At 42.7% G+C, this 26,496-nt stretch overlaps 2 protein-coding genes across 2 annotated transcripts in view; one reads left to right on the forward strand and one right to left on the reverse strand.

The window, feature by feature from the left end:
- Positions 1 to 543: 543 nt before the first annotated feature.
- On the forward strand, positions 544 to 6,753 carry LOC118103912 (leucine-rich repeat-containing protein 3). The gene is made up of 2 exons (XM_035150972.2): positions 544 to 813; positions 2,936 to 6,753. The coding sequence occupies exon 2, from the start codon at positions 3,013 to 3,015 to the stop codon at positions 3,868 to 3,870; it is 858 nt and encodes a 285-aa protein (XP_035006863.1). The 5' UTR covers positions 544 to 813; positions 2,936 to 3,012; the 3' UTR covers positions 3,871 to 6,753.
- A 1,276-nt stretch (positions 6,754 to 8,029) lies between these two features.
- The window catches only part of col2a1b (collagen, type II, alpha 1b), a 39,813-nt gene continuing 21,346 nt past the window's right edge, over positions 8,030 to 26,496 (reverse strand). The window contains exons 24-54 of the mRNA XM_047338845.1: positions 26,379 to 26,432; positions 25,646 to 25,744; positions 24,401 to 24,454; positions 23,420 to 23,518; positions 23,171 to 23,224; positions 22,697 to 22,750; positions 22,132 to 22,185; positions 21,776 to 21,829; positions 21,493 to 21,537; positions 21,302 to 21,400; positions 19,463 to 19,570; positions 19,266 to 19,319; positions 18,991 to 19,044; positions 18,728 to 18,781; positions 18,469 to 18,522; positions 16,686 to 16,793; positions 16,494 to 16,547; positions 16,342 to 16,395; positions 14,992 to 15,153; positions 13,909 to 14,016; positions 12,786 to 12,893; positions 12,535 to 12,588; positions 12,146 to 12,253; positions 11,679 to 11,732; positions 11,411 to 11,518; positions 11,248 to 11,301; positions 11,028 to 11,135; positions 10,357 to 10,645; positions 9,906 to 10,093; positions 9,073 to 9,315; positions 8,030 to 8,886 (exon numbers count right to left, since the gene is read on the reverse strand). Of these exons, the coding sequence (XP_047194801.1) occupies positions 8,740 to 8,886; positions 9,073 to 9,315; positions 9,906 to 10,093; positions 10,357 to 10,645; positions 11,028 to 11,135; positions 11,248 to 11,301; positions 11,411 to 11,518; positions 11,679 to 11,732; positions 12,146 to 12,253; positions 12,535 to 12,588; positions 12,786 to 12,893; positions 13,909 to 14,016; positions 14,992 to 15,153; positions 16,342 to 16,395; positions 16,494 to 16,547; positions 16,686 to 16,793; positions 18,469 to 18,522; positions 18,728 to 18,781; positions 18,991 to 19,044; positions 19,266 to 19,319; positions 19,463 to 19,570; positions 21,302 to 21,400; positions 21,493 to 21,537; positions 21,776 to 21,829; positions 22,132 to 22,185; positions 22,697 to 22,750; positions 23,171 to 23,224; positions 23,420 to 23,518; positions 24,401 to 24,454; positions 25,646 to 25,744; positions 26,379 to 26,432 (2,937 nt within the window). The 3' untranslated portion in view covers positions 8,030 to 8,739. The remainder of the gene's footprint in view (positions 8,887 to 9,072; positions 9,316 to 9,905; positions 10,094 to 10,356; positions 10,646 to 11,027; positions 11,136 to 11,247; positions 11,302 to 11,410; positions 11,519 to 11,678; positions 11,733 to 12,145; positions 12,254 to 12,534; positions 12,589 to 12,785; positions 12,894 to 13,908; positions 14,017 to 14,991; positions 15,154 to 16,341; positions 16,396 to 16,493; positions 16,548 to 16,685; positions 16,794 to 18,468; positions 18,523 to 18,727; positions 18,782 to 18,990; positions 19,045 to 19,265; positions 19,320 to 19,462; positions 19,571 to 21,301; positions 21,401 to 21,492; positions 21,538 to 21,775; positions 21,830 to 22,131; positions 22,186 to 22,696; positions 22,751 to 23,170; positions 23,225 to 23,419; positions 23,519 to 24,400; positions 24,455 to 25,645; positions 25,745 to 26,378; positions 26,433 to 26,496) is intronic.

Here is a 26,496-nt window from a genome sequence, read left to right on the forward strand (position 1 = left end):
GTCTTTACATCACATGAGGGATGAAGTGTGTGTGTCCACTTCACCTCCAACAGTGAGCCTTGAAACACAGACATGAGTGATCAGAGGTGCATCTTCCCTTTAATCTTATTTGTTTGAGCTCTCCACTCTTCTTTGTTTTACCCCGACAGCCGCACATGTACAGTTACTGTATCTGCACCTCAGTGTGACACCTACTGCACATGCATGGGTTTGAAGGGGACATTTCACAATATAAATAATATAAAAGCTGGACTTCTATACAGTGTGTGTGTGTGTGTGTGTGTGTGTGTGTGTGTGTGTGCGTGTGTGTCTCTCACTTGTGATTAAATCCAATTTTTTGAAGGAAGATATGACGAATGACAGGAAAATCTAATTAAACCTGCAAGTAATTAAGTTAATAACTCGTGTGGAAGTGAGTGATGCTTTCTCAGAAATCCAGTGACTGATCCCACGGTGTAGTGAGGAGGTGACGGCCTGATGGGGGCGCACGCGTCCCCACATCACACACACTCACACAAACACACACACACGCAGAGAGAGAGAGAGAGAGAGAGGGTTTGCCCCACATCTCTCCAGCTCTAACCACCCTCCGGTCAGACAGTCGGTGGTGAAACCCTCTGCAGGCGACAATCCACGGATCCACAGCTGATTCTATCCGCTCAGCTTTTTTCCACAAACTGCATCTACACAAAGAAGATGAGGATGTTCAGTCTCCTGTTGGGAAAAGTGCGACGAGAAATTGCAAACAAAGTCTAAAAAAAAGGGGGAAAACCCATCCTTCTGGATACTTGCTGGATTTCAAACCATCTACAGGTGAATTATTTTATCCATCACTCTCTATTAATTCATTTAAAAATATCCTAATTTTTTTTTATTTGCATTAACTTTCTAAATTACTGTATGTGCGTGAAAGCTTCACCATTATTATTCAAAAGTTGCAAAGCGAAGCAGGATCCACTGTTGATTGGCTCTTTGTTCCAAAAGGCTGCTCCCCTGAGTTTCCTTCTACCTGCTCCACTCACATTAATTTCATTTCACACCAAATAACATTTCCTCGGGAAATAGCCATGACTTGCATGTGTGCAGGTTAATCCCACCGAGAAAAGGAGGATTCGCTTGAGATGAAGTCAGACTCAGAAAGCAGGAGAGTACATCTGATATTGAAGTAATGTCCTTTGCTTTGACAGATGTGGAACAATATTAATAATTAGAAATGCAAATGCTGCAATCATCATCTATAGGCTGCATATATGCATTGTATGGAATTTGAGCCCATCCCACCTCATTTACTAACACAGACATCCTCTTGTACTGGTATTACATATTAAAGACAAGTGGACAAAAGAAAAAGACACAAAAAGAAGAAAATTAAAAGAATTTCCAAATGAACTTTCACTTACAGGACTATTCCATATCTATAAATTGACTCGATAAACAGCCTTTTTTCATCTTCTCGCAGGCTTTCTCCAGATAACTGGCTAATTTCTATGTTTCATACATCAACAGCCAAATAAATCTTTGCTCATCATCCATAATTTCAAATCAATATCTAATTATTTATCTTCAAAACAGAGCATTACGACCTATAACAGAGTCGGATCAGGGAGTCTCTCTCCTGTCCTCCAACCTCTCTCCTTCCTATTCTTATTCCTGCAGCTCATTATTATTTCTGTTAATTGTGGATTTGCATACACCTCCATTATGTTAATAGCTGACGGTTAATGAGTGGGTGAACTAAATCATCCCCGCTGTTTATGCAGCCTCTTGGCACCACAGGACTGTCAGTCGGTCTGTCAGTCACCTTTAGACACATCCACCCAATCTAGGACACTGTTGATCTGGGGATAGGTTCCGTGGTTCTGGGGTGTAGAAGCCCTCAGTGTGTGCTCTGCTCTCCGTGCAGGGGAGACATGATTCTGTTAGGAAGACGAGGACAAAGCAGATGACATTTGAGAGGATGGTCATTTAATCCGATTCAAGGAGTCTATTGTGATTCCTCTCCTGGAACCGGAGCATCATTTGGGCTGTGCTTGTCTCAGCAAAACAAAACAAAAAGCCTCTTAAAAAAACCACCTGATTGGATTAGCTGAGCAAACTACACTGACACCATTTCCAGAGGAGGAAACGCAGACAAATGAGACTGAGCGGATCGAAAATAGCTTACAACACATCTTGCATGTCTTGAAAGGATTCATTTTTTAAAAAACTTCTATCCACCAGAGTGTTGAGCAGATCCTAGCACCCACGCTACTCCTGGTTTATTTATTTTTTCCAACTGTGCCACTTATTGACACCGTGTGACTCAGGCAGGATTGATGTTCTTGCAGTTAATAGTGTAGCAGGCAATACTTGGACCATCGATCCCACCTCTCTCTAACCCCCTTCCTCACACCCTGTGGAATATGATTAAGGGGCTGTGGCATGATGGGAGAATAAAAAGAGGGATAAGAGCAGAGGAACGTTTATTGATAAGCATAATGTGATGCTTTTCTTCCTGGGTGGCAGAGGCGTGAAGAACGATTTATGTCCTTTTAATGCAGAAATGTATACGTTTTATTAAATCATTTGAACTATCGTTGCTGTTGCTTAAGCAGTGATTCACAAGTGCAATAAAGAACACTGTCGTTTCTTCTAAAAGTCCAGTTTCATTCAAAAGTGATGAATATCGTCAATATCGTACAATATAATAGAGATGCATTTGTTGCTCTGAAATTGTCGTCCTCTGACATATTTAGCTTTTTTCATATCACAGTCTCTCCATGCAGGGTTATATTTAGCAGATACACTGATTTAAGCCTATTTCAGTGTCTCTCTCTTTACCCACTGACCTTTTTCCTCCTCCTCTTGAACATAATAATCTCCCCCAGGCCCGGTTTGTTTGATTGCATGTAAATACACAGACTCATCTTTTCCACACTGACCCTGTTTCTCTCAGTCTGTCAGAATGTCCTGGTGCGACCGCGTGTTTGCCTGAGTGGGACCTGATGTGTGTCGGGGGGCTATGGTGACGCGATGTGCACAGGCTGGTGTGAGGAGAGATGTACCAGCGCCAGTGGAGGAAGACGCAGGGATAAACGAGTGGATCTTCACCCATGGCTGTGCATCACAATCTTGTTCTGTGCTCTGTGGGGCCGGGTGTCGCCCCAGTGCCCAGACAGCTGCCACTGTGCCTGGGACACAGCCACGGTGCAGTGCTCAGACGCCGGGCTGCGGGACATCCCAGAGGGGATCCCACCGGAAACCGTCTCCCTCCACCTGGAACGCAACTCCATCCGGAACATCCCGGAGAGGGCCTTCAGCGACCTGGTCCACCTGCGGGACCTGTACCTGTCCCACAACCGCATCGACTCGCTGGCCTCGGGGGCCTTGCGGCACCTGGGCTCCGAGCTGCGTCTGCTGGACCTCTCCCACAACCTGCTGAGACAGGCCAACAGGGAGGAGTTCGGCTCCACGAGAGCAAAGACGCGCCTCTACCACAACCCCTGGCACTGCGACTGCGCCCTCCAGGAGCTGATGGAGACTCTGAACCTTGAGCCCGAAACGGTGAACGGGATCGTTTGTGAGAGCTCTGTGCGGGGGGTGGGCGAGGGCAGCAGGTGGGAGGACCCGGGGTCGCAGGGCGAGCATGCGGGTCAGCCGCTCGTCAAGCTGCTGGATTCTGGGGTGAACTTCTGCAGCCTGCAGAGGAAAACCACCGACGTGGCCATGCTGGTGACGATGTTTGTGTGGTTCTTCATGGTCATCGTGTACGTGGTGTACTATGTGAGGCAGAACCAAGCCGAGGCCCGCAGGCATCTGGAGTACCTGAAGAGTTTACCCAGCCCCGGCAAGGCCCTCACTGAGACAGACACTCTCAGCACTGGTTTCTGAACTTCTCCCCTGCTGTTATTTAAATGGAATACTCAATAATGGAGGACGCTACATACGAAGTTAACCTTTTACAGCTGTGTTTGCAAAATTTCTTTATATTTGTTACTACTAATTCCCCCCCCATGTTTTTCTTAATAGTTATTTTCCTACTGCAGTTTTCTGTGTTTAATGAAAAAGAATTAGTGTGTCCTGGTTTATTCATTTCCCCATCTGCACTGAGAGAGAAAATATAGAGGAAACAGCCGGAGATTAAAACTTGGAATAGGAAAAGTGTCAAAAAAAGGAGAGTCTTAAAATCTTATTACCCTCTATGTCCCTCTCGCTCTCCGTCTTTCCTCCCCTCCTTGTCCCACCAGTCTGTGGCCTTCTATCTTTCATTAAGCTCTAATTAGGAGTCTTTGAACAACTGACCCTTAATGGACACTAGAAAGCCACTAATCAGGTGGAGTGTGTCTATCAGGTCTAAGAGGGGAGCCTACACTCAAACGTGTGTCCTCACCACTCGTTGTTTCATTTGCGTGTGTGTGTGTGTGTGTGTGTGTGTGTGGGTGATTTTGTGCATTGTTACAACAATTTTTTCCCAACACACGACCACAAACCCAGTCGTTTTCTAGCCAGTGGAGAACTGCCGATCTAAATGTACTCTCAGGGAGCCATTAAAGCCAGAGGTTGTGAACTACATTGTCTATAAGCTGCAGGAAATCAGCTCTAAAGTATCTGGACAGCTTAGTGTACTGATCGGCACGGAGACATTTCAAGCAGAAATGGATCGTGGGTATGAATTAGATTAGTATAGCCATTTATCCTGAGAGAACCTCTGCGTTCAGCTTTAATTAATCTCTCGAGTCCAGCTTCCTCTCTGCACTGATTGCTGTGTACAAATTGTTCCTCCTCCCATTTTTCCATACAGGCTGTAGCTGATTTATTCTTGTTGAAACGAGCACTCTGTTTTCCCAGGTAGCACATTTAACTCTTGACGAGCAGGGTTTGTGCTGGAGTTTCACCGCACATCCAGCTCAGAGTTAAACGGAACAAAACCTGACAGGATTAACAGCCACCTTCTTTAATTTCGCTTGACTTCCTCCAAATCATATTTACTGTGGAGCTGCCTCTGGAGCATTATGCTCTCTAAAGGGGAGGGTGGGGTTTTGTGGCGTATGAGTATTTGTCATTCGTCTCGGTTACAAATAGAAACAGTAAATGGCTTCCCTTAAAATCTTTGTTAGCAACATTTGATATGTCGTTTACCAACTTTGCAAAAATCACAAAATGATTTCACGTTAACATGGATTATTTGGAGATAATATGCGAAAGACAATCACTCTTGATGAGTTGATTTTGTCTGTAACAGATTATGAGGGTTCAGAAATATCCATTCATTTGTTTCCACAAGTTCCCACAAGGAACTTTAGCCTTTAGCATGTAGCCCGGCTTGTTCCCCCCGCTTCTGTTTCCTCTCCCTCCGTCTAAACATAGGCTTTCCCCTCCCGACTGTCGTAAATCGGTGCTCTGACCTTGTGGGTCCTCTGTCCCGACCACAGACAGTGAGAATATTTTATGGAAAAAGCCCTTTTTCGCCCTGATTGTATCATTTGCTGTTGCAGGTCATAAGGCAGCAATATTAAATAAAGCAACCAGTTAAAAACTCCTTGTAGGGGCGAATTAGCAAGTAAAGTAATTAAAGAAGGCTAATGGTCACAGACTGTTTATAAAGATGGATGACTCGTCTCCTCTTCCTCTCACTATCCAGCAATGAAGCCAAAATATCCAGCATACCAACGCTGGCATCTTGCACACTCGGTGCCCAGCGAGGCCCTGGAGATGCATTTGTTCGACCAATCAAGAGTCAGTCTAAGCTGTCAATCATGATGTTTCATGCTGTTTTTATTGCATCAAATATCTAATCAAACTTACAGAAAAGATTAACATATCAGTGAGATAAGAACTACCTAGAATGACAGAAACCATCTAAAAATGTATTTGACGTGTACTTTGACTTTTTAGTTTGGTCTGTGTCTCATCCACTAACATAGAGGAGGTTGGGTTTATGAGCATTACTGCAGTCAGCCATGAGGTGGCGATCATGATGCTTTGGCTTCACTTTTGGGGAGCTGTCATGTCTTCCATCTTTACAGTCTAGGGTCATGGTAAACATTACACCTGCCATCAATAGCATGTCATCTATAAACTCTTATTCATGTGTCTTCAATCCCTGACGGATTAATGTGTACAGTAACTTCTAAGTGTTCATGGATATAGTAAAGTACGACTGCCCCATTTAATCTGACAGTCAGGTTGATAGGAGCAGAGGCAAAAACCTAGAATAGGTCAACTGTCTGTGTCCTGTACTGTGCTCAATGTGCTGTGCGTGTTTAAATCTTCAGAGAAAGACTGGTTCAAGTCGCCGTTGTTCAGGATGAAACATACTGTGAATTATAGAACTAGACTGATGTCTATGGTGTTGTGATGAATGTGAAAGCCCTCTCTGGTATTAGACCACAGGCTAAAAGATGAGACTATAAAAAGGTAGATATTTCTTCTGTGAATTTAAAAACAAAATGTAACTCCACGTCCCCCGGATATTTTCTGAATGCTTCATGTCGATCATTTACTGTGGGTGTTGCCATAGTTCAGTTTCACCCAATGTGTTATTTGAAACACAAGAACCACAAGAACCAAGCTCAACCTGTTGTGTGTAGATTTTTCTGTAGGTATTTCTTTTTATTGTTGATGTATTTTTCTGTTTTGGTGTTTTTGTTTTCTCTCCTGTCTCTATGCCAACAATTGTTCAAACAAGGATAAAGTCATGGATCGGAAACCATTACATTAAATAATTAAAAAAAATATTTCAGGAAAAATAAAAACAAATATGTATATAAAAAAGAACAGAAACATTGCTCTACTTTGTTCATAGAAATGCGTCTACCTTTTATTGCCACTGCAAAGTGTAGAAAGGCAAGAAGATAAAGAGAAGTAATAGAAGTACAGAAAGACATTATCAGTTCACAGGTATGAGCTGATTGGTCGGCACTGTTTCCCATTTCTACTTCACTATGCGGTAAAATGAAAGGAAAAGCCTGAAATACTATTTTACATATATATCAAAACGTACATGATATCATTTTTTACCACCTCTTTCTTCAACATTTCTCCTATCACCAAAATCTAAAATGGCCCCACATCCATCCATCTCTCCACTGCCTTCTTCTTGACATCTGAGATAAAATATCGCCCCATAAACACAAAGTTGAGGCCGGGCACAGCGAAACGTTTAGGTGCGACTTATTTTCATGGAATTTCCCCGGGGACGAGTAAAGACCAATAATTTCCCCGGATGTTTCAACATGGGGGAGAAAACAAAACGGGATACAAATAAAAAGCAAGTTCAGCCTGTTACTTGGTTTTGTCTTTTATTTCCAATTTACATTAATTAAAACGTAACAAAAACAAGTCATGATCATAATAATAATATAATAATGCTATTATTATTAATAATAATACTATTATTAATAATAAGAAATATACACAACCTCACACAAATGAACCCTCTGCGCTGGCCGTGTGGAGCTGGAGCAACAAAGTCAAACACACCTTTAAATCTCTTCAGCCGTGTGAGTGCGCCGAGGCAGAGGGCGCGGCCTGTGTGAGGGGACTGATGGGGGGGAAGTCGAGAGGGATGGGGGTGTCAAAGGTCACAGCAAATGTGGAGGGGGTGGGGGCAGCAGACTGGGCTTTCATGACCAAATCTTTTTTAAATATTGGTCGTATTGTTGTTTGGCTAAAATATGGGACTTGTAAACAAAGATTCAGGGGGAAAAAGACCTTGGCTTGATTTGTGAAGTTGTTGTTTTTTTAGTGTGAGGTAGCTTTATAATATCAAAACAAATATAAAGAAAACTAAAGAAAAATGACATGCGTTCCGGATTAGACAATTAGCTCGGTTGTATGAACTCAATCAGGGACTCGTGTGCTTACATACGAGGTTGGAAGAAGCGGGAGTGTCGGGCGAAGCAGGCGACAGTTATCACCCTGAAATCCAAAATCCCAGGATGCTCAGAGAAACTGTATATATATGTATACACACATATACATATACATACACATATATGTACAAGCCACTACAAATGAGTATCTGGTTGTTAAAAAATACAGACCGTTATACAACAATAGCACCATTGACTTTTATTATGATACACAGTAACGTTTTCGATACACACTGTGGTGGCAGAAATAGCGACACCTGCACTTTCTAAGTAGCAAGATTTTTGGTTTCAAAGAGATATTTAGTGGATATGGCACAGGGGTGATGGGGCTGGTTAGAAAAGAGGAGAATGTAAGAGGAGGTTGGTGGATAAGGTTTTTTTTTTGTGTAACTGGGATTTTTTTTATTACTTAGCATCAAACTCAGTCCTACCGCACCCGGGAGCCAAACCTAAACAATAAATAAATAACACCAAGACATTTTTTCTCTCTCTAGTTCCCTGGTACGTTCCCGTACTCTCCTCATACTTCCTCCGTCTTGTTCATGGATGTGGGGGGGGGGCTTGAGTCGGCGGGGGCTGCTGTTCACCTGGGGTGGAGTGGGGCTTTTGGGGCGATGCTGGGTGTCTGGGAGGGGGGGGGCGGGGCGAGTTGACTGGATGAATCACAGATGACAGTTGCTAGTGCCATTCAGTGCAGATATCCTACGAAGTTCGACTTGGAAAAAAGCACTTTTTACTTAGAAAAAAAGTCCCATTTAAAAAAAGTGTCTTGATTTCTCTCTTTCTCTCCTCCTTTATCTGAAGTGTGCTCCTCTTTCATTTTAGCTTTGTTTCAAATTCCCACTTTTCTTTCTTTCTCTTCTTTTTTTTTCGGATCCCTCATTCTTTACAAGAAGCAGACCGCCCCGACGTCGACGCCAAACTCCTGGTCCGCTCCACCAATATCCATGGGAGCAATGTCCACAATGGGGAGACGAGAGGTCTTCTGCGATCTGTACTCGATCACCGTCTTGCCCCACTGGCCCGTGTGTTTCTGTGCACGGGGGAAATAAAACACAAATTAAAAGTTAGACGACCTTTGAGCTCCGCAAAACTGCAGGGAATGAGATTAACTTGGGGAGTCTGAGTATAGAAGAAGCTGAATAGTGTCTGCCTGATTTTGCACATGCATGTAGGAAAACTGCTCGTGCACAGTGTGATGAATCTGCCGCTCTCTCACCGTGCATCCGTCCTCCATCACGCTGTAGGTGAAGCGGCTGTTGCCCTCGGCTCTGATCTCCACGTCGTTGGAGCCCTGCAGCAGCACGGCCTTCTTCAGGTTCCCTGTCGAGGCGTCCATATAGGCCACGCTGTTCTTACAGTGGTAGGTGAGGTTCTGAGCCGCCTCGGTGGAGAGCAGTCTCAGGAAGGTCATCTGAATGGCAGCTGTGTTGGCCGCCAGGCTGTCGTCACCATAGCTGAACTGCACGAGGTCGCAGGAAGAGGAAGAAAGAGAGACGGTTAATTCCAATGAGATTATGGCTGTTCAAGTTTTCTTTCTTGATGACTGAACTGCTACTTTCTGCTCATTGTCGTCAGTTTCTGTGATTTTGTAAAACCCCAGTGAGAAGGATTTTTTAATGCAATTTTCAAACCACCACTGGGGGTCTCCAATGTCAGATATTTTCAAATCTTACACATTGAGGATTTACCGCTGATCTATTTCCCCAAATTTTCACCCAGATGTTTTTATTCATTCACATCCAAACAATTTCCTGCAGCAATAGGACTGTGATATCTAAACGTAAGGTCTTTTTGTGATGAGGACACTGCTTGGTAACGGGAAGTAAAAGGAAAACTAGGAAGAACACGTAAATGAGCTTATAATCATCAAAACTCCTCTATTATCCATATCCACTGTGCAGAGTCACCCGGTACAGTGCACTCTGAATGAGGGCACAATCATCAACATCAATAAAGTTCCTGATCTATCTTTTTATGCATGTACAGTATAAAAACAATGAGCAGTAATGTTAATGCAGGGCATGTATCTGTTCTGATAATACGACTTACGTGGAATCCTCCATTCATTGTTTCTCCGAACCAGACGTGTTTGCGGTCTTTGCTCTTGCTGGACCACCAGTTCTTACGAGGGATGCCAGAAGGTTTGGGCTGGACGCAGGACTCTCCTGTCTCCATGTTGCAGAAAACCTTGATTGCATCAATAGTGCAGCCCTGGTTGGGATCAATCCAGTACTCTCCTACAGACAAAGACAATAAAAACACATTAAAGCCTGTTTTCCGGCATAAAAAGCAGATTTTCATCAAATATTTATAGTATTTAGCGTATAATTTTGCTGTATAATTCAGTTGAACACATGAATCAGCCACAAGAAAACACAAACTATATTTATCCCAAATCTTTACTATGCCAGACTGGAGCTGCCAACTTGAAATGCCACATAACTTCTGTCTGCTTCATCATCTCTCCCCAATTTGACCAATTCCTCCCGCTGTCACTCACCGCTCTTCCAGTCAGGGTGGCACAGCTTCAGGTCTCTGCAGGTGCGGGCAGGGTTCTTCCTGGATCCCTCGGGGCTGCGGATGTTCTCAATCTGGTTGTTGAGAGACTTGAGGGTGGCGTCGACCTCGGCATCGTGCTGACGGAGGTTTCCAGAGGCCTGGTCGGCCCTCATGTACCTGAGGGGATCGGTGGACTTCTCGGTTTGGCCCAGGCCAGCGAAGGCAGACATGTCGATACCGGGGCCGGGGGGACCAGGAAGACCGGGGGGTCCAGAGTTTCCGGGAGGACCCTGAGAGGAGAAGAATGAGAAAATAAAAAAAATTATATTCGGCATTCTCATTAATGGTGGATTATTCTTTCTAGTCCAATTGAACAAGATCCATCTCCCAAAACTGGTTCAGGAATGATGCCACCTGTTTTGCAATCTGTCGTCTCCTCTCAGTTCAGTTTCCTTCTCCAGGAAACTTCACTCTAACTTGAACAATGCAAACTGGTGCATGTGATGCCAACAAGAGCCCTGCTGCATCTTCTGAAGTTGCTTTAAAACTCCTTTAACTTGACTTTTAATGCTTTTGTTTGTATGTGTCTATCAATATGATTGAATGCTGTTACTATTCAGAGTAAGAAGATGATCAATAAGACGGATGGAGAACGTTTTGGTGGGCACTCACAGAGGGACCAGACTCTCCAGAGCGACCACGAGGTCCGGGGGGCCCGATGGGTCCTGGCATGCCGTTTGAACCGTCCTTTCCACCAGGGCCAACAGGGCCAGGTGGTCCCTACGTGCACAGATGGAGAGAAAGCACTTGATGTTAAGCTCTAAAGATACCGCAGGCAAGGAAACTAATTACATTTTTCTATGAATTTAAAGATATATTATATTGTACTCACTCTCTGTCCAGAAGGTCCACTAGGTCCAGTAGCTCCCTGATCTCCAGATTGACCCTAGAACAGAGAACGACTGCGTTTAGACATTCTTTAAAAATCATCAGTGGGATGAGACACTTCAACTCATCAGACCAACACATTATTTAGATCCAGTTCGGAAGCTTACCGGAGGTCCGGGCAGACCCTGCAGACCAGTGAAGCCTCTGTGTCCCTTCTGTCCTCTCTCACCAGACTCCCCAACCTCACCCTTGTCACCACGGGGTCCTTGGGGTCCCTGGAAACAAGTGGACAGAATCCGAATTCAACGCTGTTCGCATGGTGATTCGTTTCTATTCTGTGAAACGTAACGTCACAGCTTCATTTCTTTTTAAGACTTTTGTTTGTACAGGCCAAATTCTATGTTGTGCGTGCGAGTGTGTGTTAATGATACGTACGGGCATTCCTCTGGCTCCAGCGGGTCCTGAAGGTCCAGCAGGTCCTTGTGCACCCTGAGAGAAAACAACAAAAAGAAGAGATTTATAGAAGAAACATTGTATTATAAAAAAATAAGTGGAGTGTTTTGAACTGGAGCTGTTTAGATTTCTTTTAGTATTCAGGTTATTTCTGTTGTCGCTGTCACTCAATAACCACAAGTCAGATTGTGTACAAACTGTCAATGTGTGAACACCCATCACCTAGCGGCACCTTTTAAAATTGTTAGTGAGGCATAATTGCTTTTTACCTGTAGGTCATTAATTTCTTCCCCAAAAGTCTCTTTAATTGAATGTGCTGCCAGATAATACATTTATTTCCAGCAGATTTCTCATTAAATTCATGCCTCTTACTGCTGACATTTTACTTTTTCGACAAACATCCTATTGTATTAGGAAAATGATGTCACATTTGAAGAAACACTACTCACAGACTCTCCTCTGTCTCCCTGTTTGCCGGTGGGACCAACAGGGCCGGAGGCACCGGGAGCGCCTGGAGCACCAGGAGCGCCAGCAGGGCCAGTGGTACCACGCTCACCCTGCAGCACAGAGAGGACAACACTTATGACAGGGAAGCTATGAACAAGAATAAGACCCAGATAAATTTCGAAATGCAATGATGCAAACAATACAAATTAGAGCAAAGTGTTGTCTGACTCTATAAAAATCATCCCATCAAGCCAAATTAAAATAAAATACTGAAGTAAAACCCCAAATGTTCAATGGATTCATAAAGCAAATCAAACACTGATTGGCAAAGGGTCTTAGATGGAATAGATACAATTATTTGTAATTTAGTGTGATGCAGTGTTTTTCCCACCTTGGTTCCAGGAGAACCGTCTCTACCAGGAGGTCCATCAGATCCAGCGTTGCCCTGATGGATGACAGAACAATATCAAGTGTTAACAGCTTCCTCCTCCACTGAGCCAGGAAATCTGCTGAATACTGACCAGCTGCATAATGAACCCTGCCCTGACAAAAAAAATACAGATGTATATGGGACGCTGATATGGGATGTGAACAGTTAAGAGCCACCGGATGTGTCATGCTGTTTGCTGAACATTCTCTGACCTCTCTGCCGGGCTCTCCTGAAGGTCCGGTGAGTCCAGGTGGTCCGACAGGTCCAGGGGGTCCACGGTCTCCGGCGCCACCAGCACTTCCCTGCTTTCCGGGCTCACCCTGAGGGGGAAAAAAGCTCATTATTACACCTAAGACGTTATGACTGACCTAGAAATACACACCATCATATGATTCACCCAGGCTTCTGTGATTTTACATTCCTGCTAAAATCTCTATGAATCATTGTAGAAAACAGCCCACTGAACACAGATGGAGTAAAATCAACCCCTATATCTGATATTTTTGGTTGTTAAAGCTTTAAAAAACAGATGTTATAGGCAGGTTTAGTCCCACAAAGATCAAATGTAACAATACAAACTGAATCATTTCCCTGATCCGAAAAAGATCAAACTCTGAACGCCTGCTGCCTTCAAAGAGGCTAAACCTGCAGAAATCTGAGACTGTGTCTGCACTTCAAACTCCACTGGCGTTATTAACATTCCTGACGCAGGTCGGTATCACGGCTGCTTTCCTGGCATCTCTGTCATGCGTATTGATGAATAATTAACGTTAAGGACACGTCTGCTGAGATGCTGTAAGTGGGAGATGTGGCTCATGTCACATATCAGATCGTGGCAGATGTAAGCAGGGGAGACGTCGTGTCTCATGTCGCTTTGTACATCAGATGGAATCAGCTCAACGGGAGAAGAAATAGACTCATGGCTCATGTGAGATGTGGTTTGACTGTGATCCAATTAGGACACGCAATGACAAACCAGAGGCCGCCTGGTGCTTTCTACATTTTCTTTTTCACAAAGTGATAAAACATCAGAGATTGGGCTCCTGAGGCTGATTAAAATATATGTGTTTTACAGCCTGTTTCGTTATTTAAGACGAATGGACAATATGTCACTTGAAGCAATTAAAGAGAGACACCTCATGTTAGATTGCTGTGTTCTGTGTGACTATCCACTGTGAATCAATCCAAAAACAAAATACATAACAAAATCATTTTTAATAACAAAGAGGTCTAATATTTGTGTTGCAGTACAAATACACGACAGAATAACTTTGAATGAAAATAACCCTTTCCTTCTACCCGAATTTGAGTATTGGATTATTTCATGTTACTTACAGAGGGTCCGGGCAGACCGGGGAAGCCTCTCTCACCACGCTGTCCTGGAAGACCGACAATACCGCGCTGACCACCCAGACCCTGAGGACCTGAAGGACCCAGGGGACCCTGAGAGGAGAAAAACAAAGAGAGACAGGAAATTCAGTTAAAGTGTGATGAATGTATTGTCACATTCACAGTTCCACATGTGTCATTTGCGCCTGTTTCTTCAAAGATCTCTGATTTATTTCTTCTGTCACTTGCTCCCGCTGAGATTTCACAACTCCCAGTTGCAGCTCCATGTGTGAACATCACTCTCCTTTAAAACCTCTCAGGTGTACATCTGTACCACCTCAGTCCACTCTGCCTCATGTCCCGCAGTGACACCTGAGCCGCGCCGCTCAGCTGACAAAGACTCGAATGTGTTGATACATGGTTCATATATATAATATATAGAGGGTTAAGGGCAGAGGATGTCACACCATGTTAAAGCCCTATGAGACAAATTGTGATTTGTGAATATGGGCTATACAAATCAAATTTGATTGATTGATATAAGAGGGGAGCCATCTTCATGTTTGAGTGTGTAATCATCTGTGATGTGTCATTACCTCGACAGGACTCGCCCTGTGTTTATGACAGGTTGAAGGTGTGTGTGGCGCTAAATGCGTGGCGAGGATAAAAGCCTGGGGTCCTTTCATCATTCTGTCACTGGGCCTGTGCCGCCCCATGCTGTCATATGTCTTGGTCTGCTATTAGAGTCGGTGATGGACACTGACAGCTCTGTGTATTAGTGGCGAATGTGCTCAGCTGCCGTCCATTACTGCTGAAATTGGCTCTTTGTGCCGACAGAGTCCCGTTAAAGGTCGACGCCAAATGTAGAAAACCAACGCACTTAATCATTTTCTTCTCTCCATAATAGACACCTCTGTTCACCTTGACATGTGTGCGGCCTGAAGAGCAGCTAAATAATGTGTGCGAGTGGATGCTGGGGGGGGATTAGACTGTTTTGAGTGTGTGTCAAGAAGCTGCAGATTATGTGAAAGCCCAGCAGTGTTGTGAGCGCTGTATGGAGGGGTATGATTCAAGTGAAGACAAACTCACAGGAGGACCGTCCTCTCCAGCATCTCCCTTCTCTCCGGGAGTTCCAGAGGGGCCACGGAGCCCAGCGTCACCCTGTCGGCCTGGAGGTCCACCGTCTCCCCTCACACCCTTGGGTCCGTCTTTGCCAGGAGGCCCAGCAGGACCAGCAGATCCAGGGTTACCCTGAGAAGTGTGAGAAGGACGACACAAAGTACTTTAAATGGGATCACATGCGGAATATAACATTAAATGAAATGGCAATCCTATAATAGTAATAATAAGCTTTATTTATACAGCACTTAACAATATTACAAAGAGCAATCTGTTCCATTGTACATATTCCCACACTGCAGATATTCTGTTTACACTGTATAAAGTATTTTTAGGCCTTATGCATTTGCATGTATTGCATGTTTACTTATTACCTTACTTTCATAAAGAGAAAGGTTTTAAGAAGACATGTTAAAGAAGCCAGAGAGGTGGCGTGTCTTAGTTCAGTGAGAGAGTTTCAAATTATTTCAGCTTTAACAGCAAATGTTTGATCTCCCTTTGTCACAAACTGGGACCTGGGAGTGACCAGCAGGACCCCATCTTCAAATCTCATTGGTCGAGAGGGAACATATCAGGGGCGTGGCCATTTAAGGTCTTAAAAGTGAGTTATAACATTTAAAAATCTTCTTCTATCTAATTCTATGGTGAGAAAACGTACATAATGGCGTGCGTCTTTGATCTGTTCTGAAAAAGTTAATTCTGTAGAATCAGTGATGTGAAAACCTGTTTTTAAGTTGTGGCTGATCAATGTAAACACTATTTGTACATCATGTTTCCACAGCAACCAGGTTTCTATTATTTCATGAGCCCTGAGTTTCCTCTGGATCCTTAAATAACTCTTAATAACACATATCTCATATTAACAGTCAGACCTGTTTCTCACACTGTTACACTTCTCTTTCACATGTCTGTAAAAATATTCTTCCAAGTGTCAGATTCACTGATCTGTTAATGTGCAGGTGCTAAGTTTTACAGGTGCAAATTAAAAAGGAGCTTTAGAGACAAGACAACTACAGAAAGGAAATATTCCTGTGTCTCTTCTGCTGCACCTGGTTCTTCCTCGTAAAACATGAATCATAACATGAATACCTTCTTTAGATTCTCATGCTTGAGGTTATACATTAAGGTTTTTCTTATATTTTGTTTATAACCAGACTTTTATTAGCAGTTTATCCTGTAAGTCTGTCAAAGTATGGCAGAAAGATATTTTGTAGACAATATTTACATCAGTGTTCTGGTCTTCGGTAATGACACAACACACATTTTTGTGACCTCAGTCAGATGTCGGATTCAGCTACAGTATAAAAAGACTGAACTTACGTTGGGACCAGGAGGACCAACACGGCCAGCAGCTCCAGGGAAACCAGTGGCACCCTGACGGAGAAAGATTCATTTAGACAAAGACAGAAGTAATCAAACAAAACAATCTTTGCTGTGTGTAGATATCATAAACTTTTCATAAAGTCACTTACAGGAGGTCCCTGAGCACCACGAGCACCTTTAGGTCCAAACACACCTGTGGGACCCTGTCAAAGAAAACATACGTTACTATCAATGAATGCAGTTTAATGCAGTTTTAGTCCGAGTCTGACTTGCTGTTGTTTTTGCTGCAAACATTCAATGTTATTGTGTAAAAATAAATGAATATCTAGAGCAACACCCACAGCAGGTCCGGGGGCACCAGATGGTCCTTGGGGTCCGGGGGCACCAGCGTCTCCCTTCTGTCCGGACTCTCCCTGCTCTCCCTTGGTTCCAGGTTGACCATCAGAGCCCTGAAAGAACAAAGACAGAGACATGAATGAAATGTGTCATTAAACCAACAAATGTTTATAATGTGAATTAGATATTTATTTAAAAAGTTAAGGACGGTGCGACTTGTTATAAATTATCAATAAATATATATTCAATTATAAATATATTTGGCAGGATACATAGAGATCAGTTTACTAGTCATGCTTATAACAGTTATTGTGTACAATGTTCTCAGTGTCTTTATGATTGATTTTCTAATAGAAAGCCTGCTTTACAAATTAGTTGTGTGGAATGGAAAGTATTTGAAAATATGCAACTAAGATTTTGACCGATCCATTTGAATGTGTCTCCATGACAACCACCTTTGTGGTAGTACAATTTCCGAGTCAATGGAGTACAAATTGATGCTTTAGACCTCAGCTAATAAATCATAATGTATTATTAGGGGACAACAAATGATCTAATTGATCCCGGCCTGTTCTCCCAACACTCACACGCCATGAGGCATCTTCGTTTACACACAGCACTGGAGCTCAGTCACTGGTTTTCCTCTCCTGTTCCTGCTCTGCTCACATTTTGTGTCTTTTACAGAGTGAAACTATTGCCAGCGAATAAAAAACAGCTCACACAACAGTAGGTTTGTAAAATGAGTGTGTTTTCACGACCACAGTGTAGTTTGTCGTTTCATCTTTGAATCAGTAAATAACAAGGTTGTTTGTTTTGTAACTTTGGTTGTAATAATCACCTGCGTGTGACGATCATATAAGCAGTTTCCACTGTGTTCAATTAAAGCTGCTGATGTTTTATGAAGCATCTGAGTCTATTTTCACTCTGTGCATGTGGATATGAGCTGTGCACCGAAAAATATTATTTAATTATTCGAAGCATTATTCATCCTGACATAAAGTCATTGATTAGTGCAACCTAGAGACAAAAAAAATGAATGATAAAGTGTGCTGTAATAAAAGCACTGATGAAATTGCTTTCGGAAGGATGCAGCTTATTAAAAACTTCTATCTGATGACGGCCTGGAGACTTCAGGAGGAGCTAAATGGATGAGTGATGCGAGGACTTCCAACTATCTACACACTAATCTCTCCGCACGGAATAACGAGGAAACAAGACACGTGCCAAGATTAAAAAAATGATTGACTGAGGGAATAAGGCAAAATACTGCCTTTTTTCAGGTCGTAGTAATAAAAAGCAAGAAGACGGTTGATGTTGGTCATGTCAAAAAATACCCACATTTACACTGTAATTTGATTTGATCGTTATAAAGGTGTTTTCTGTTATCCAATAAATAAAAATATTAGATCTTATTTATAATGGAGGGTTCAGTAATTGCTGCTACTTTACTAAGAGTGATAGTTATAGTGCTTTTAATGTAATGTTTGTCTATTATATTTAAAATTAGAGTAACTGAGGAGTCTTTAGACATATTTAAAAACCCTGAGCTGCTCTGACGTCTTTACTTCCTCTTAGATGAAGTTACTTAAGGTCACTGCTGAAGTGACTTATCTTCCTTGAATTATCAGTGTAATTAGAAATATTTATGACTGGATGGCTCCAAAAATAAATCTACAGTAATGTATTTTATTAAGATTTCAATTTTTAATGCTGTAACTGTCTTAACCTTGCTAACGAGTCAGCACGTCGCTCAAGGAGTCTTCACTGGAATTTGTTCGTGTTACTTACCGGGGGTCCAGCAAATCCAGCAGGCCCAGGAGGTCCAGTCTCACCCCTGTCACCCTGAAAGAGGGAGGAAGAGAGGGGAGACACGTGAGAAATAATCCGTTAAACTTCAACACAAAATATCTCTAAAGGAGAACTGACTTATGAAAGGATGTTTAATTGTATAATATCAAAAGTAAATCATTTCTGCACAAATACATTTATCATTTTAACTTGTCACACTATGTGAATGAATGCATGCTGATTAATCTGTGACACTTACAGGAGCACCGCGGGTACCTGGAGCTCCAGAGGGACCAGCAGGACCTGATTCACCCTGAAAGAAAAACACAGCATCGGCGATTAGCACACATCATACTGGAAACACTGGAATCAGATACACCCTCAGTAACCATCATGCCTCAGAGTAAGACAGATCTACTTTATTATTATTACAGATTCTAAAGAGGAATTCACATCCAAAACCTGTCAATGCCAGGGTGACAGTAAATGTAGACTTGAAAAACAAGGTGACACGGCACTAACCTTCTCTCCGTTGGGACCACCAGGACCAGGAGGGCCGATGGGACCAGTGAGACCCTGGGACAGGAAACAGGAAGTCGGTGTTAAAACGTGCAAAATATTAAATCAGCATGAGAATAATAATTTTGTTTTCAAATCTGCCCAAGAAAAAGGAACAATCCCATTTGTAAGAACAACTGATTTCAAGTTTTTATTTAGATTTAATAGCTCGATTTATGAGGAAATACGTCGTCCCCCTGACTGTTATCAACACTGACAAAATAGAATGAATGACTCACTCTTCCACCGTCTTTGCCGGAAGCACCTTCAGGTCCTTTCTCTCCAATGTCACCCTAAAGGAATTAAAAAACAAACAAACAAAAGAGTCAGTCACCTGGCAGTTATTTGCATAAATTAAAAAATCAAGAAGAGAAAATTTTACATATGAAACACATGGATATTTTGTGATTAGCACATTAATCGGGTCGTGGCTTACTCTGTCTCCTTTGGGTCCGGGAATGCCGGCACCACCTCTCTCTCCGGGCATACCCTGCAGGCCGGGGGGGCCCTGAGCTCCAGCACCACCAGCAGGACCAATGGCTCCCTGTTATGGAGCAGAAATAAATGCAGATGGGTTAGAGACAGACACAGACAGAAAAGGTGCTTCAGGTCCGTGAGTATTGAACAGTTGTGTATTGTCTATTTTAGTATATGGAGGCCGTCGAGGTTTGAGGCTGAAAGAAAACGTATTTCAGATGTTTTTGTGTTTATTTACATATTAATCACAAACATAAAGAAACGATGCCGTCTCATTTCGAGAGGACATCGACGTATTCAACAAAACAGACCGACGCTCATCTGTGTCTGAGGCGTGTTCTGCTCTGGTTATCACAGGATTGAAAGAATGAAAGAAAAAAATGATTGTAACACTGCTCTTAAATCTTATTCACCCAGCATTGGTTGTTTAAAGTCGACTTTTTTTAGATCAATCAACCAGTTTACCTGTCAATCAGACTTAGATACAAAACATATCTGAAAGTGCACATGTTCCTTTTGAGGGTGGGGCCACATTTCATTCTGTATTTTAACTCGTTAACGGGGAGTTTAATCTTAAAGAACATTTCCACATATCACAGCCAACGACTGGAATCAAATGCAGACTTTGATTTGGTCTTGAAGCGGCTCCGTCAGGCCAACTTCTGGTCAGAAGTTGTCAGGCTTATCTGCAACACTCTCTGTTGCAGCCTCAGATTGCAGATCAGACGCTCACAAACCAATTCTGCCGCTTATCTCCAGTCATTAAAACGCAACCACGGGGCACAGCCCTCCACGTTGGATCTGAATACATCAAAACTGTGTTCTAACTCGATGCAGGATGCGTCTCGTGCAACATATCCCTTCGCAACTTTCTCAGATTCTTGCTTCCTCCTCCCCCTCCACAAACTGTCTGTGCCTTCCTCCTCCATCACTCACTCGTGTCGGCTCTATAATCCTCGGCCTCTCTATTTGCTCCTGTCCAACCTTAAGGGGACGAAAACCTGTGAACTCCGATTAAAATCTGAACAGATAACAAAATCAAATTGGGGAATTGACGTCGCTCTGAGCTCTTCCTCCACTCACTGTGCAGTTGTGACAAATGACTGCAGTGGCCGGGGTTGGTTGATGGATGATAAAGAAAAGAGTGACTGTGCAGAGTGGAAATAACCTGAGGGAATATCAGCTCTTACGAAAAGTAGAGATGACATTATTTGTCTTTACACATTTTTGAATTGTGTAAATCCTTCAAGCAGTGTGTATATGCTGTATAAATAATATCCATCTATGTGTGAGTAGACATTTGGAGTATAGTTGATAAAATACATTGTATATTTTCCCTTTTAAAAAGGTAGATAAATATAATTCTTGGGGGTCACTTAAGGGCCATTGAGACTAATTGTAACCTAACCTGTGTTTGAGGTTCCCAACTTTTTATGCTTAGACCCCTGAAATCAAAACAACGTCTACTTGTATCCTCTGTCCTAAGTTCTTGAGCCCTGGAGTAGGAAAAGTATGAAGCAATTTACAATAAATCTGAAATAACACTACTTTATATGGGAGAAATATTGTAATATTCTTTTAACGACTGTTAAGACCCCTACCCATTGTAGGGGTCTTAACCCTAATTTGGGGACCTCTCTATGCCACCAGGGTTCCCCAGAATCAGAACAGTTCTATAAAATTACATACGTGATAAGAATTTTGCAGAAATCTGAAATAAGCACCACAGAATCGTACATGCCAGTGTTGTGAGAACACTTCATGGGAGTAACTGTTTGAATCTGTCTGTTGGACTCACCTTGGGTCCATCAGTTCCGGGAGTTCCAGGCAGACCTCTGGGTCCCTGAAGACCCTGAGGACCAGCAGCTCCTCTCTCTCCGGGGAAACCACGCTCACCCTGAACAGGGACACAATCGACAATCAGCGGGCGGGTCCGACAATCAGCTGACCAAAGACATGAAAAAATCGAATCAAAGACAGTTGACTTACTCTGGGTCCAGTAGCACCGGCACCTCCAGCCTCTCCAGGAACTCCCTGAAATGACAAACAAGGAAGAGAAGTTAAAGATTAGATGTGTAGGATCAGAATAGGAACAACATCCAGTTAACAGATTAATAGAAAAATACTAATATGTACTGTAAAGTACATATCACATTGTCTGATTCTTTGAGGATCTCTTCTTATCAAGCAAATGACTGAAAAATACTTTCTATTTCCACTGCGATGTGATGATGACGTTAAAAGTTAGATTTCACTAAGAAAGGGCACCCACCTGGTCTCCGGGCTTGCCTCCCTCTCCAGGGGGGCCTGGAGGTCCAGGCAGACCCTGTGAACAGGAGAGAAACAAAAAAACATGTTGAAAAAACAGATGAAACAGAAATGAGAAAAACACCAAACATAAATCAGCACAATACTGTATTAAGAGTCTTAAGAGAATATTTATACTGCAAGAAATTCACAACAGTAATAATTATATAACAATAACAATATTTTTAAATCCGGTTAGAGACAAACTGAGCGACTGATGTATTAATTTGTAATTCTTTACTACTGCACTTACAGACACAGGTGGAAAAACAGACATAAATAAACTTATACAAGCTGAAGGTTTGAGGTGAACAGACTCACCTGGAAGCCGGAGGGTCCGGGCTGTCCTTGCTCTCCTCTCTCTCCAGCGGGGCCCTACGCAGATAATCCATAAATAATCATAAATCACAATTCAACTTCTCTTCATTTCCTTTAGGATATTTTTGGGCACTATGGCCATAGGACAGAATCTGGGTGTAAAAGGGGGGAGGGAGAGAGCGGGGGAAGACGTGCAGCAAAGGGGGCTCAAGCCTGTGTAACTGAGAGCTCCCCTTGTTGTGCAGGTGACCCCCCCCATGTACAGACTTCCAACTTCTAACATGAACTAAATATCAACAGTTTCATCTCAATTCGATCGTTAATATGGTGGAAACAACTATACAGCTCTAACAACAGTATACATCATTGGAATAATGTTGTTTTATATATAGAGGTTTTCTCAGGTCAGTGATGCCATCATACAAATGTTTTTTTTAACCCAGACAGTTCTATCAACGAGACAGTCTGGGACATGGGGGGTACTGAAGGTTGCTTCTCAGTGCAGGGCCAGAAAAGGGGAGAGATAATATCAGTTTTGAAGCTATATGGAGTGGGATGGGGGATATGCACAGCGGGGCCGGGGTCCAGAAGCGCCAGTTTCTCCATCTTTGCCAGGCAGACCCTGAAGAGAGGAATCAAAAGGGAGGGTGGAGGGAGGAGGAGGGGAAGGGTTGGATCAATAGACACTTATTAGGCCAAAGGTGACGCTATTAACTGGACAGACATCTGATAGCTTTAATTGAGCTTTTCAACATGCTTCTCACGTGGGAGCTGAACTAAAGACTTAACAGCAGATCAATGGTAGCTACAGAATAATAAAAAAAACGTGTATTTGAACAAAAAGATTCAATTTGTTTAATCATTTGATAAACATCAACATTTAATCTAAACACAGGTTTATTGTGTTTATTTATTAGTTGTCAGGTATCCAAATAGTGTTTTCTACCTACACTCACAGACCACGAGATCATAGGTTGACGGGAAATTATATAAATGATTCTTTGTATTTTGAAGTTAAAGCAGAAAAGTTGAAGTAACTTACTCTCAGACCTCCAGCTCCAGCCAGTCCCTTCTCTCCAGACTTGCCAGCCTCACCCTGATCACAACAGAAACAGGAAACACAGGTTAGTAAGGAGGTCACTGCTGATTCGCTTGATCCACAATGAGCATAAAGTTGTTCAGCAGCACTCCAGGTCCTATCTAGAAGGTCTACTGGTCCACATCCAATACATTAAAACAATAGATCCTGTTTCCTATGCAGGCATCTTTAGTTTTGCAAACAAACACTTACAGACGCTCCCTTGGGTCCGGGGAATCCCATGACACCAGGCTGTCCGCGGGCTCCCTGTGGGCCAGGGGGTCCAGGACGTCCATCCTCACCAGAACCTCCCTAGTCGAGAAAAGTTCCATTTAGTTCCACAGCATGTTTGCAAATCAAAACTTAAGCCCCATGTAAAAATAAAATTTCCCTCCCATGCTCCGAAATAAATAAAACCCCAGAGGGGTGAACTTGGAAATGCCAGGAGGCAAACAATTAACAGATCAAATAAATGTAGTAATCAGTGTGTCCACATACTGTCCCTGGAGCAGTGAGTCCAGAAATTTAACAACTGCTTAATCTGCCGGTGAACAGTAATATTTAAAAAAAACACACAGTCCCTGAACAGAAAACGTGACTTATGTTTAAATAAAGGACATTATAGTCATACAGCCCATATAAAATATGAAATATTAGAGCAGCACATACACAAACATGCACTGTCTGATACAGTGGTAACAAAAGATTCACATTTCCTGTAAAGTGGAGCCAATTCGTTAAAGATAAACCAGTTTATGGAGGATTTACTGAAGAGTTTTGGTGTAAACACTTCACTTAAAGAAGTTCCACTCATTTCAGAAACAAACAGGTTTAAAACAGGGCTGAAGGTGATGCAAATTAACTTAATGTGGAAGTTGATTTAAAATAAGCTGCAGTGTGTCAGACTTCCGTCTCTAAGAACCTGGACACTTGAGCTTATTAGAAACACAAACACCAGCGGGGACGAGGCAGGAGGATAAATAGATCAAATCTCCCACAATTAAATTTGATGAAACCACTTCTGAGTCATTCCGTGATGAGACAATTTTATACAATCTCTCCCTGGTTGTTTTCCGCATGTGATGCTGGAAATAAAACCTCTTAATGCTCACATGCTGTGTGATCGTTTTCGTTGATTCACAAACACAAAACAACGACATCATTGTTGCCACGTCTTTGAAATAGTTCACTTACGGAAGGTCCGACTTTGCCTTGAGGACCAGCGTCACCAGGTCGCCCAGTCAGGCCCTGTCAGAGAAACACAATTGAGATCCAGGTGAGTCATCATCAGGCGTCTCCACACAGACACGTGCAGAAGACAAGAAGATGGGAACATATGGCATTGTGGGAAATTAAATTTGCACGTGTGATTGGCCCGGTGAGCGAGAAGCAACAGCTCAACACCTACTGATGGAAGTGACTAAGAGCGGAAATGTGAATGAGAGAGACCACTGATGTTAATGTGCTCCGCTCACAATAGGTACTTGTTTCATTCTTGCTCTGTGGTGATGAAGCACGAACCATGTGCGTCAGTGTTGGGGAATAGAATCACAAAGTCTGTGCAGTGAAAACCACGTATGTCAGAGATCTGTCAGAGATCTGTCAGATACATAAACTGAAGGATGAAGGGGATCTCCACTGATTTGACACATATTATATTATACATCTGTTTATTCCTCATAAGAGACACACTCGCTCTGGACGTCAGCTTAGTTTAGACCCTTAGTTTTAGTTTAGAGTTAGAGAGGGTTAGGAACCTCCACCTATTTTACACATCAAACCATATGTTCAAAGGACTTGGGGAGTTCTGTAAAGACTTTGAAATCTGATGAATTGCCTTGAGTGGTGTCCTTCACACCAGCGTCGACTGGGTCCGACTACAGATTTGGAAATGAAAGAGAATCTGGGTGTGTGGATCAAGAAGGAAGTGACCTTACCAGACCTCTGGTGCTCACTGCTTATCTCTGCTGGAGAGCAGCCGCTCAAGGCTACGTTCACCGCTAACACACCTGAATCCCTGACCAAACTGTGGCCGCTCGAGCTGCATTGTGGGTAATGTAGGCACCAGGTTTTGACGAGGAGGAAGAACGTGTGGAATCTCTGCTAACCTCCAACATGTATGGAAGTGGAATATTTATTATATTTCTCTATATATTTATATAATATTTTTCTGAGAGCATGCATTACTGGAGTTTTTGGAGAAAATGGTTTTCACAGGACAGTCACAGTGGACTGACCCAGATCTACGGCTGGATGATAAATTGTTGAATATTACCATTTAACATATCATTACAGTGTGCAAGCATTTTAAGAATGACATTGTATGTCCTGTACCAATATTCACACTTGTGAAAAGTATTATTTGTGTTTGGTTTAAATCACTTTCCTGCAGATCCCCGACATCCAGACCTGTGTGTGTGGGCAAAGGATGAAACTTACTCTGGCACCGGGCAGACCAGACTCTCCAGGACGGCCGGGGTCACCGTTGGCACCCTTGGGACCACTGGCACCGGCAGGTCCGCGCTCACCAGGGGCTCCCTGTGTTAGGAGAAAGAGTTTAAAAGCAGGAATTGGTCACTCAGTCAATCAGTAAGGAGGTGACACTTCAATTCTCAAAGCCCAGAGGAAATGAGTTTTCCTCCATTGACCTAGTGGAGGTGGGGAGAATAAACTTTGACAGACTCATTTTGGTGTAAATGAAATTGTGCAGCTGGAAAGATAATGTTAAATGAACTGCTGGATATGGTGATAGGGGGACATGTAGGTCACTGGTGCGTGATGGGTTTATAAGCTATGCTGCCATCTTGAAGCCACACGGTGGAGTTGCATGTCCGCCAAAACCACAAACTCAAATTCTGCAAAAACATCTCTTATCTTTTTATGGTTGGATTTGAATGTTGAATTTAACATGAAAATAAATTCAATTTGTGAGGTCTCAACAACAATATGATTACATGATTAATAGATGAAATGTTCTCAATGCAAAAAAAAGCTAATAAAGAAATTCTATATGGTATTTGTGAGTTTCACAGATTGACACGTGTGACGACTGACACATCAGCTGCATCCGTTTTCTGGACCCAGATCTTTATCCTCTAAATGCATCTCCTCCTCCACCTCTAAATAGTAAAACAAAACAACTGTCTCAGTAACCAGTAAAACTGTGACTCACCTTGGGACCAGCAAGACCATCTTGACCGGGGAAACCACGGTTACCAGGGGATCCCTACAAAGAAAACGTGAAACCAGAGTCAGGCTTATGATTACATCAAGTTTTATTTTAATTAAAT

Source organism: Hippoglossus stenolepis, chromosome 3, assembly GCF_022539355.2.
Source record: "Hippoglossus stenolepis isolate QCI-W04-F060 chromosome 3, HSTE1.2, whole genome shotgun sequence".
In the NCBI taxonomy this organism is placed as follows: Eukaryota; Metazoa; Chordata; class Actinopteri; order Pleuronectiformes; family Pleuronectidae; genus Hippoglossus; species Hippoglossus stenolepis.